The sequence below is a fragment of the Ambystoma mexicanum genome, chromosome 4p (assembly GCF_040938575.1).
Source record: "Ambystoma mexicanum isolate Mex_15411 chromosome 4p, UKY_AmexF1_1, whole genome shotgun sequence".
NCBI lineage: Eukaryota > Metazoa > Chordata > Amphibia > Caudata > Ambystomatidae > Ambystoma > Ambystoma mexicanum.
The window spans coordinates 1,190,403,484-1,190,416,380 of record NC_090927.1 but is presented as its reverse complement, the minus strand read 5'-3'; the positions used below and the strand labels follow the sequence as shown (position 1 = coordinate 1,190,416,380).

Genomic DNA, 12,897 nt, shown 5'->3' with positions numbered 1-12,897 from the left:
TCCATTTTTATAGTCGGAAAATTCCCCTATAAATACTCCAAACATTTCATAGTGCCCCACACTTACCTGGGAGCACTATGCTTGCATCTCTACTCTGTCTTTAGTGTTGTAGCTTGCGCAGTGTCTTCACTATGTCGTGGCCGGCAAAGAAAACGCCTGCGTCGCGTTAGGCTCTGTTTATACATTTAGACCATAGTCATAAAGAGGACTATATGATATCCCAGGGCGCCTTTTTTATCCGCACAGCCTGTGTTTCATTGTTTTGGGAATCAACACGTTTTGTATACCAACATAGGGCCTCATTACGACCCAGGCGGTAATGGGTTAACGGCGCCGTAAAAGGTGGCGGCGCCATTAACCCCTTAACGCCTAATTACGAGGTCCCTTTGCGGGTCCCTACCTTAACGGTCGTTAAGGAAGGAACCCACAAAGGGACTTTCGAGGTAATTACGGTACCGCAATTTGCGGTACTGTAATTACCGCCTTCCCCTATGGGGGCAAAAATGGGAATGGGGAAGAGCCAATGGTGAATGGGGAATTACCTCCCCGCCAACCTTGGAATGGGGCGGTAATTCCGCCATCCACCATGGCGCAATCGGTAAAATACGGGAGTCAACCATGGCGCTCATAGCTTTCTCTATTGTTTTAAATAAACAGTGTCTGGGAATATCACACATTCCCTTTTTTATGACTATGGAATAAATGTGTTAACCTTATGCGTGAGACTAGGTATATGCGTATATCACAGTTTCCAATACCGAGTCGAAAATGTCAATATGTAAAAGATTGGACAAAAGCATGCTCCAAATGGGTAATCAAATCCATTTGTCTAGTGGGTGCCAATTTGAGGATTAAAACACTATGTTGGTATATAATACGTGTTGATTCCCGAAACAATGAAACCCAGGATGTGCGGATAAAAACAGCGCCCTGAGATATCATATAGTCCCCTTTCTAGGACTATGGTCTAAATGCATAAACAGAGCCCAACGCTAAGTAGGCGTTTTCTTTGCCGCCCGTGACATAGGTAAGACGCTGCGTAAGATACAACTGTAAAGACAGAGGGGAGATGCAAGTGTAGTGCACCCAGGTAAGTGTGGGGCACTATGGAATGTTTGGAGTATGCATATGGGAATTTTCCGCCTATAAAAATGGAACCGTTAGTCAGCTTGACGTGACAAAGTAAAAACAGGGCGCTGAGCCCAGTTTAATGTATAAGCAGAAAAGGATTGATTTATGTGGCCATTCAGTATTATGAATGAAATGACCACGAGTTAGATGGTGGTTTGGGGATAACGGAGATGTCACCGCCATTGTTATTGATTATAATAAATTGGAGGTCGCCATGGCGGCATACTCCGTGATAAGAATGAATGCATAAAGGGATAGAGATACCTGTGTGGGCACTCACGTGTTTTAAATGGCAATACTAGTAAGGACTGGTGTAGGAGTGACAAAGATGTTTTGACCCTGAGAAACATCCAGGAGCAATGCACACTGAATGAACTAGTGAGAAAGGCTTTAGAGTGACTTCCGTTATGTAGAGATATATGAGGCTATCCTTACTAAATATGGGGAGACCCATTTGAGATCTGGTTCTCTAATTCCTCCTCTAGCACGCAAGAAGAGGGAAATTATAAACATCATTAAAACAGTTTGAACTAACCAGACCTAGTAAACGGGACAGCGTATATCACATCTATTGGATTTAATTAAATAAGATCAACATGTAAGTATTGACGTGATGAAAGTGAGTATTTTGAGGTAGAAGGTAAGAGAAATACAGGAGCACTAAAGGTAGGCCACCCTGTTTGATTTTTATTGCCTCCTAGTAATTCGGATCCAATAAACCGAATATGAAGACCATAAGGTGGTAAATCACATGCAAGAGAACAATAAATGTATGAGGAGATAGCCAATCTTCCCAATTAAAAAGAATTGTTTGGGATAAGCTAACATGGAATTAATAAGTACATACTCACTCACATATAAGCTTGGAGATATAGGGGTTGTAAAGAAATATATAAGATTACTGAAGGATGGACATATATTGCAGGTGAATGAACTACTTTGGTTTCTAATTACCATTTGAGAGGGATGCGCATTTGAGACGCAACACAGAGGCAATGATCAGGGGCCCCCTGTAATAGAAGTGAGTATACTTTTTCTGTAACTCACTTGTTGTTCATAATAACCATTTTGTTTGCGATCTGGATTGAGTTGTATCCAATTGAACTAGGAGACCGTACCTAACGGAGCCTCCATTACTTCATCCTCTAGGTTAGACCAGAAATATTTGTCCAAGCCTAGGAGTGAAGTTGGGATTTGTCCATCACATCTGTGTCGCCCCCTTAAATGATACATGAGGTGAGTCAGATGACATGATTACTCTTAAGAGTCACTGCAAAACACATTAAAAGTTCTATATGAACAAGGGGGGTGACAGAACAATAAGATGACAATGGGTTTTATTTGTGTGTTTATAGGTGGCGTGGCTCACCCTATTGTGTGAAACAAGACATATTGGTTTTCCTGTTTTTGTCCTGATGAAGGTTGCATGATTGATTGGACATAACACATGGAGTCCAATCCCGACAACCGAAACACATATCCACCAGATATCTGTGGGAATAATCATATACAGATTAAGTTACCTGACAACGGGCAAAGGGAACCAAACATAGTTGAAATTAAAAATTGTAAATAGTGACCGTTGTTACATGGTCATTGGAGTACGAATATAGGAAAGTGTGTGAAGATGGAATGAGAGTGAATGAATGGTGGAGAGAGGTATGTGAGCTGAAAACTGTGCTAATATTGTATGGAAAATGGTTTAGGTAAATTGGTTTTTAATGATTTATATACAATAAAAAGTAAATTGATTTGAAAAAATGTTTATCGATATATGAGAAATTATAAATAAGTGCTATCTGTCATCCTCCATCCACTGGTCCATGTTGTTGCATTTATGTAGAAGAAAGGAAGAGAAAGAGCCTGGATGCAGATGGAGACACGGACGTCAACTGGAATTCAGTTAGCTTTTCATTTATTTTTCTTACTGCCGTAGACAAATGCTCAAGTCTCTCAACTGTGGTGTCAACCTCTCATGCATTGGAGGAAGGGGAAATGGAGTGCCAGTAACATTAATGTTTATTCCTTTACAGGCCTAGTTACAACCTTTCCTATCCTATCCTTTCCACTTTGCCATATGTCTGATTAAACATTTCTACCAACTACAGCATTATGCATCTCTATTAGTTGTAGAACCCCTCTTTCCTTCACGGAGGGCCAGAATCCACTGTTTTACTATTCCAGCCTGGTCCTTTGTTCCCAATACTTTTGAGCTTAGCCAATGTCTTAATTTCCCTTGCCCACCCAGTCCCTTCCATGCCAATGTACTGCTTACTTGAATGGTATAAGACTTGGGAAGGTATGTCAATTAGTTTTCTCTTTCTTCCATCAGTAGATAACCCAGTATGCAATTTTGAGGTGCAACTGTGTCAATTAGGGTATTTGGGTTTAGTATTCCAAGTAAATTGGCTTATAAAATTCCTTACTGACAACCAGTATGTATGGGTCATTAAACGGTCCTGAACCATCTGGAAGAAGAACAAATTATTTATCTCTGCTAATGTTCTTTCTGATGCATGTTCCTCCCACAGATTCCTAATCTTAGATATATTCATGCGGCAGAAGCAAACTTTGGAAATATTACTAGCACCACTGGCCGTCGTGTGGCTTTGGTGCAGACGTCCCTTGACACACATCGGCATCAGGGCTGGACGGTACATCGATGTCATTATAAGTAGCCTGCATCGCGCTCTGTCACTTCAATTTCCTCATTTCCCCCTGCGCTCAGCCACATCGGGGAATTTGTTTCGTACTCATTAAGGACCAATTATTTACGTTATTATAGCCAGGAAGGCAATGAAGGAGAGACTTGTACGTCTTGGGAGCTCTTATTGAGGGGCAGGGTGGGAGGGCAATAAGAAATCCATCGGAGGAACATCCATCAGAAAGAACATTACCAGAGGTAAGTAATTTGTTCTTCTAATGGATTGCGCCCTCACACTGAGTCCTTATTTTAGATGGACTTGCATTGCAGTAACCTCTTCTCAGGAGGAGGGAAAAGTGTGACTTACATAGAAATTCTTATCTTAAAGCATTCTGCAAGACTGCTCTGCCGCATCAAAAATCATGGCCTGATAACATGTAAAGGCAATAATGTTTAGTGAAAGGGTGCAAAAACAATTGCCGCTGCCTGACATTTATCCAGAGTTGGGACTCCTCTTTGGAGTTCTGATGAAGCAGCTAGTCCTCCGATGGAGTGTTCAATCCCTACTGAACAGCTTTACCTGGCATATTCTATCACTCGGAAATGGATAGGATTATCCATCTCGAAAGTTTGTTTTGTCACAGATTTTCCCATTTTATTGTTGACATAGCCCACAAATAGTTGGTCCTCTGTCCTGAAGTGACTTATTCTGGCAGTATAAAAAACGTAAAGACCGTTGAGGGTCCAGTCTATTCAACCTTCCTTTGATGTATGAGAGCGGAAGATAAAAGGCTGGCAAATAAACGGTTTGGTCTAAATGGAATGCAGACACCACCTTAGGGAGGAAGGATGGACGCAGCCTTAACGTCACTTTGTGTCTAGAGAAGAGAATCAAGGGTGGTTTGCAGGAAAGCACTTGGACCACACTCATTCTGTGTGCAGAGGTGACTGTGTCAAGGAAGGCTGTTTTCCAAGAAAGAGCGGGCAAGAAAGCATTGCTCAAAAAAGGGCACAAATCAAGAATGTTAGGACCAAATTTAAGTCCCAAGGCGCATCACAAAGGGGACTGGGTGGGGGGACCGGGGGTAGTGTTCAACGGCCCCTTTAACAATTGAAGGACTATGGGCATAGATGAGTAAGAGCCATGATCGAACGTGTACTTAAAGATACAAGCACTGCCAAGTATGCATTGACTGAAGCCACCTGAAGCCTTTGTAGAGCTAGGTCTAACCGAAAAGAAAATGATAATGCAAAATCACAGGTAAAAGGGTTCAGATTCTTGGCACCAGATGGAAAAGTCTTCCAACAGCAGCTGTAGACAGCCTTTGTTGCTGGCCTTCTGACTGTAATTAATACCGTCTTCGGGGAGATTCCGGTCCCTATACCTCATCCTCTCAGTTACCAGGTGTGGAGATTGAGAGTGCCGATGTTCAAGTGGAGGAGTAGGCCCCACTCCTGCAAAAATAAGTCCACCTTCTTTGGAAGACACCATGGGGAGCAGATGCACAAGTCCAGAAGTTCCGGATACCATGTCCCTGCAGCCCTATCACAAACCTGCTCAACCACCTGCTGACATGGTGTGACAGGAAACAGTGGAAAAGCATATAGAAGTGAAAATGTCCAGTAGGCTACAGAGGCGCCCCCCAGTGTGCCTCACAGAGAGCATTCCCTGGAGCAGTAACAAGTCCACTTGAGGGGCTGCAGAGAGGGTCAAGATCTCTGGATGGACTTCCTGACAGTTCCCATTTGAGAAAGAACAAGCACTGTCTGCTCTGGGCATCTGCCATCGTGTTCTACTTGCACGCCAAATGCACCCTGGCAAATGCCCAAAAGAGACCCTGTTTTGCAACGCCGAGAACCAGAGCTGCATTGCTTCACTGCAAATGGGAAGTGACCCTACACCATCCCCCTCTTGTTGATGGCGTGCATGACCACTATGCTGTGTCATGATCAGGGCAATTTTCACCTCCATCGAAGACAAATGGACCATCAGTGCCGGTCATATAGCCCTCAGCTCCAAGAGGTTTATGTGAGGATTCATTTCTGTTGGAGACAACAGTCTGCTCACCATTAGACCGTCTAGGAGTACGGCCCAGCCCTTCAGTGAAGCATCTGTAACTACGGTTGCTTCTAGCAACGGTTGACAAAAAGTTAAGACTTGTAGAAGGTCTGTCATGTTGTCAGAGAATTGTGACCACTGAGATCCGAGAGCCCCCTGACCTCATCCTCAGTCTGGCCTCTGGCACCAGAAAAATGCAGGATGTCATGATAGCAACCGTACAAAGTCCAGGTCCGAAAGTAGGTGGGCGTTTAGAAATTTAGTGTCTATCTGCTGGATGTGCATATTCCTGTCTTGAGGAGAAAATTCCTTTCCCAAGGAGGAATCTAGGAGCACTCCGATGAACAGGAGCATTAGCCTGAGACGTCTTGAAGTTGAGGGAGAAGCATAGCTTGTGTAGGAAGTGCCATTAGTCATTTTCGTGCTCCTGGGAATAGCTCCTGCAAAAAGCCCTGATCAACAAATCACCCACGTAAGTGAAGACCCGGATCACATCCCTAGTTAGGCTGGCTGACACAGCTGTCAACCATTTGGTAAGGACCCTCAGGGCAGAGCGGAGTACTAACAGCAGGACCCAAAACAGATAGGTCAGCTGCCTATCAGGAACCTCTTGTTCTTATATCTGGGATGTTCCGCACATGGAAGTAAGCATCCTTGAGGTCGAGTGACACCAACCAATCCTGAAGGTCTAGAGCCTGCAGCATCTGCAAAAGAATCACTGAATTTGTCTTTGCTCGGGAACTTGTTCAAGCACCTCAGGTCCAGGATAGGTCAAGGTCTCCAATCTTCCTTGGGTACCAAGGAGTAGTGGGCGTACCACCTCTTCTTTTACACTTGAGGCACCTGTTCAATTGTGCCTTTCTCCAGCAGACACGAAATATCCTGCTGGAGCAATGGATCTGAGAACTGGCACGAAAGAGGAGGGGACAGCTATGTTTGAGGACACATGACGAACAGGGAGTGACTACCGGTCTTACCCACGCATCCTGATGTGATGAATCCGAAGATATCATTACTCCATTCCCTGGGATAGCCTCCCCCCAGGGGGCCAGGGGATGGCAAGCGCTACCTGATCCTGAGCCTGGGGGTGGCTATATGAGGGAGAACGACCTTGGGAGAGGTGATTCTCAGGGAAACTCAATGACATCCTTGGCGGAAACCACATGCCCTCCTGTCCCTTTCAGGGAGATCTCTTCCGTCCCTCATGCCTTAATTGCATGCTGTCACTCTTATCCCCACCTCTGTATAAAGCTAGGGTGTTTAAACGCCAAACTCCCATTAGAGAAGACATACTGCTGGCTGGGGCGAGGAAGAGGCAGGTAGTAGTGAAGATCACTCCCCAGGAATCTCAGTATCCACTTCCCCCAAGTCATTCATAAACCAATTACAAAACAAGTGACACAAAGAAGAGTGACAACATAATGAGTACAAGGACCAGGCAGTGAACGCCGCTGTCTAGTTGTTGGGACATGAGTAAGCAGACCAGGAAGTTTAAATGCGGGCTGATCGAGCTGACAGGAGAGAGAGGGAAGCTGCAGTCACAGAATCACCTTGTGAAAATGGTATTGCAGTGGTGTGCTGAACAATCTCCTTCTCGACACTTCACCTGACTGGGTGCGCTTCCCGCTATTCTCTACTAATCTAGAGGGGGTAGCAATCCGTACTAGCATTGTGGCAACATGTCGCTATTAACTAGGTAATGTTGTTCTTGCATCATACTTCTGAGTGGATAGTCCCCTTCCCCTTCTATAACATTTCCTGAAATGTTTTGAGAATTTCACTCAGAAAATTAAAAATGCCACATCAAATGCATCCTTTAGTAGAATGCCATAAGCCTTTCAAATCAGCATGTCAGAGGTTTTTCACAAGACCTATGCCAGTGAAAAACCATTACAAAAATACTTACGATTGTTGCTGCAGCAGTTGACAAGCACTCAATGAAATCTTTTGCAAACTTGCACTGCAGATAGGGTATACAAGAGAATCAGTCAAAGAATGAGCTTCAAAAACAGATATACTGCAGGTTACATTTATTAGTCAGTCATTCCTTACCAAACAGTTAAATGCAGATGTATTTGCTGACCCGGCAAAACGAAAACCCAGTGCCAAGCATGCTCCAGCAATTATGTAGATATGAGCTTGTCTATGTAAGAAAAAACAAAACAAAGGGCAAGACATGTATTTTATTGGCAAAATAGAACCGCAAAGAGAACTCACAAAAGACTAAAACTATCTTAAAAAATCTGCTTAAATTCAGGAACATTAACATTACAAAACCGTGAAAACCTCTAAAACATTTGGAAAGCACATGAAACTATTGCCTCTTCATTTTTTTTCAATTCCATCTTTATTGTAACATCTTTTTGCAATGATATGAGTTTGTGTTGAGAATTGTATATCAATTACCTTCTTCAATACCATCAAATTCACATACAGGTAATATGTTTCACAAAATCCTTGCACTTTAAGGTTGCAGATTGGTATGTTTCAATGCATCATATTCATGTTTGCAACACATGTAACATATATGTTTGTCTGCAATTCTTTACATGATTACCAGTCTTCCTCTTGTAGTAGTCACTAATTACTGCTTTTCCCAGTATATTGAGACAGAGGCATGTCAAAGTAAATGGAATCCTACTCAAGATAGACAAACGCGAAGCATTGATTTGGAAAAGACCCGGCTACTGAATCAAACTATCCAAGTCCGAAGCGCATTGAAATGTGTAAAATTGTCCAGAGGAATTTACAACAGAAAACAGTCAGTCTGCAAAATTGTAGACAATAGGTACTGAAAGACTTTTAAACTACGAAACATTTGCAGCTGATGGCTTAGCACAATCTCTTTTTACAGACATAAGAGATTATTAATTGACAAAATAAAGCACAATTAACAGTGCAGCATTTCGAAGAGGATGCAATTATTTGCGACCCTTCAGCAGGTTAGCGGTTACAGGTTTGTAAGGGCAAAATTCCTTGTTTGGGGTTGTTTCGGCTATCTGTGTGTTCCTTAAATTCTTTTCTGGCTATGTGGTTTTTAGACTTTATTTTCTGGCAGAGGCTTCTTCTACTGAAACCTCCTACAGATGCAACACCTTTTTGGTGTGCTACACTTAGTAGCCCATATAGCTACCAAGACAGGGATGCTTTTTATACCTCCTATTTTATCCCTTGGAGACTTTGCTTCCCCAGAAAGTGGTGGGTAGTAGGCAGATGGCAACTATCGTTTTTGGCTATACCTTGCAATAGCCTTTTTACCGCATTACAAGTGAAATGTTAAAAGATAGTGGCCATCTGTGTACTAAAGTAATTTCAAATTCTTGCACATCATCCATTTTGTTTTGTGGTCTTTGTTTGAATTGGACTCGAAGGACAACCGCAATTATCGGTCCGGCTACACAGGATCGGGAAACATCCGATAAAAGCACCCTATGTTTTACTGCTAACCAGTTTAGGCTGGATGAGTGTCTCCAGGAAACCTCAATACATTTCTATGTGGGTATGCCAGTGTATGGGTATTTAGTTGCCCATCCTTGAAAGGCTGGCTATCAATTTCTGAACAGCTGTGGATTGGTAAACAGGGTTATGCCTACCACTGTCTGTTCAAAACTAGGACGAATTCTGGCTGTTGCTCAGATCAGTTTTGGAATTTACTCGGAGGCAGCTGGCAAAATGGGCTGCTCAAGAGGATTCTGTGACCTACTGTCCTGGCTGTGCTCTGTCCTTTTGAGGTTACATATCTGTTCCTGCTAGGATTTTCTCCTGCTACCCTACTGAGCTGAGAGCTGGAACTAGACGCATGCATTCTCTTATGCTCTTCTAAAAGACTTCACATGGTCATCGATGGTTTGAAGGCTTTGCCTAGAGCCCGAGTGGTTTGTTGCTCCACTGCTTCAATCTGCTCCATCGAGGAATGTCTTTTATGGCCTGCTGCAGCTGATCTCCAAGATCGCCCTCCTGGGACTCCTCTGACTTACTTCCTGGGTGCCTTCAATATGCCTTTGCTGCTGCATTGCCCTTCACTTTGTGGGACATCTGAAGTGAATCGTTCTTTGTTGGGAATCTACTCTCTGGGCTCCACCTGCACCTGGGACTCTGCCCATACTGGTTAGAGATACGACCTGCTGACAAGCCAGACCTAACCTGACACACAAACTCACCTAGGGACCTGGGATTACGGGGCAGCTTCCACAGCAACACTTACAGTGAGTAGTTTTCCACATGTCCTGTGCGTCTAATCTGTCACTAGTATTGTCCTTCGGGGTCTCCTGGTTCTGCGAGCAGTGTGCCTCCTACCATCCCTCTCAAGTGTAACTGTATTGTGTGTAGGACCTGGAACCTCGCACTGCAGCCATTCTTTTCTGGGCCTTTGGTGCTAGAAGCAGTTTGGCACTCTTCTTATAGGGTCCGAAGATTCCTCAGCTGGGTGTTCCCATACACTTGTGGGATGTATGCATAATTAGTTTACCTTTGTACCCATAACTGCAAGAGGACTATTGGGTTTGTTCTGTTAAATTCTATGGACAAACCTTTTGGGAACTTCTGAAACTCCATAAAAGTGACACTCCATTACAGATCTAAGAATTGCAATTTTACAGTTGTACCTGTTTGGGTACTAGGGCTCCCTGTATTTTTAAAGTGCTCCTGTGATTTGTGATGTATTGAAGTGTGACAAATCCTGCCAATTACCTCCCAACGTACCTTCCAAAGTAGGTAAATTGTGCTTGAATGTACACTTTCGTTTCTACTGATCACCAGGGTGAATTGGGTCCTTTGAGGTCGGATTGCTGCATTTAATGTATTTTAAATGTTTGTTGGCGATTTTTAATGTCTTCCTGACTGGTCTAACTATACCACCACGTTTTAGTTAACCCTACTTAATGTGTATAATTTTACTTAAGTGTAACTTTGCTGACACCAGTTTTATAAGTGTGTTACGTTTACTTAAAGACCTTGCAGTTGTTTTTCTTTTTTAAATACACTTTTTTTGCTTACCTGTAGTACTTATCTGGACAGTTTTACCCACAGTAAATACTTACAATAGTAATGTAGAGAGAGAACGTCTGAGAAAGAGATCTATTCTGTGAAAAGAATTTTGGTTGAGAGAGTTAAGGTGATCGGAATTATCACAACAAAACCCTCAAAATTTAGCAGGTGTGGGAAAGAGAAGAATATTAACTAGGACACACGCAGATATCACTTCAAATCCCTTTTGTGATGTCATGCATCTGTTCCTGGGCTTTGTAACGGGCCAGACACAGAATTAGGATGCTCATTACTTTCCACACATGCTGAAGTTCAAGGGTTTTGATGTGATAAATCAGATCACCTTAACTCTCTCTTACCTAAAGCTATTAAACTGAATTTTAAGGAATTTGGTGTGCGTGAAATGGGTTGGTGGCATGGTAGCCCAGTTTTCGAATCAAGCTAAATCCAAGTTGATACATTTTATTGCACTACCAAAATAGTATGCTAAAATGGTAGTTCCATATGCTTTCGAAGTCCCATAGAACTCTTAATGATATGGTGTTCACAAGGCAAATGAGTAACAAAAGAAAAACACACCCAAGCTTTTCTACATGGAAAAAAAGGCAATGGATATTCCCACTTTAAACTCCATTGGTTCCACGAAAAGTTTATGTCAGGAATTCAGTCTTGCATGGCACCTTTATCTAAAGGGCCATACATTGGAAACAAAACAGATACAGCACTCAAACACTGGGAGTGCAGTGAACCTCCCTGAGAATTTACATTTTCATGCGTAGTGTCTAACAAGCAGAACCCAGCTTTAAATACAGTAATGCTATTGTAGATAAGTTCCAAAATGCACCACTATGAAAATGACGTTAAGGGCAGTGTATATTAAGGCACCACAACCTGTGACCTTTGTTCCCTAGCACACAGACGCTGAGGGACTGCAGAACCAATGGCGTACTAGCCATCTGCCAAAGAGGGGATGGTTGGGAGGGCCATGAGGAATCTGTGAGAGGAACATCAAACAGAAAGCAATTTTTTTTATTTGTATCTGGTTACTAAGAACCTTTTACAAAACGAAGATTAAAAGTGAGAAGAAAAAACTATTATCGAGAGGTAAGTAATTTGTTCTTCCAATTTGTTATTTCCACCAACAGATTCCTCATCTAAGATAGACTCCCAAAGCAGTACGAGGATCTGGAAAAGGGAGGTGAACAAAGGACACCACCTAGACAGAACATTCTGGAGGACCGCCCTGCCAAAGCGGGCATCTATTCCTGTAACGGAATCCAAGCAGTAATGATTCGCAAACGTGTGCAGGGAAGTGTGTTGCTGCCAGAAGACAAGACAGAGCACAGGTGGCATTTGCCACTCTGGTAGAATAAGCTCAGAGACCTTCACGCACATCTTTTCCAGCCAGAACATAGCATTCCAAGTTGCAGAGAACGATCCATATGACAGACTGTTTAGTAACAGCACTGCCAGCATGGGCAGCAGCATAACCCATAAAAGGTTTGTCAGCTTTCCCCAACAATGTTGAAGCTGAGGGCGTGCAACAGTTCCAGCAGATGAAATCATTCCTCTGCCTTGGAAGGAGGGGGCATAGGAAAAAAAAAACTGGCAGAGGATCTTTTGAGAGGTGGACATCCGAGACCACCTTCAGAAGGAAGGAGGGTCTCACTCTCAACATCAAATTCTCAGTAGTCAAGCATGAAGGTTCAGGCTGCTGCGATTCGGATGGAGTACCCACCCTTCCGAAAGGGAGAGCAGATCCACTCTCTCTGGAAGGCACCGAAGAGGGCAGATGGCCATGTCCAGAAAATCTGTGCGACATGTTCTCCAGGCCCAGGGCAGAGCAAACAAAATCTGTGTGCACCTTAACAGGGGCAGCCATCCAAGAACCAGTGGCATTATCAGCGAAAATGCATAAAGGAAGCCAAACGTCCACTCGACCGACAGTGCTTCCCCCAGAGACTCTTGTCGAGCGAATTCCCTGGAGCAGATCAACTCAGTATTCCTGCTCACGCTGGATGCAAAGAGGTACACCTGAGGAGGTCCCCCAGCAGAAAAATAATCTTCTCCAAAACTT

General features: G+C 43.3%; 1 protein-coding gene across 1 annotated transcript in view; it reads right to left on the bottom strand.

The window, feature by feature from the left end:
• Positions 1-12,897, bottom strand: part of ANAPC1 (anaphase promoting complex subunit 1) — a 2,053,226-nt gene that overhangs the window by 486,640 nt on the left and 1,553,689 nt on the right. Inside the window, exons 35-36 of the mRNA XM_069606837.1 lie at positions 7,887-7,977; positions 7,741-7,794 (exon numbers count right to left, since the gene is read on the bottom strand). Of these exons, the coding sequence (XP_069462938.1) occupies positions 7,741-7,794; positions 7,887-7,977 (145 nt within the window). The remainder of the gene's footprint in view (positions 1-7,740; positions 7,795-7,886; positions 7,978-12,897) is intronic.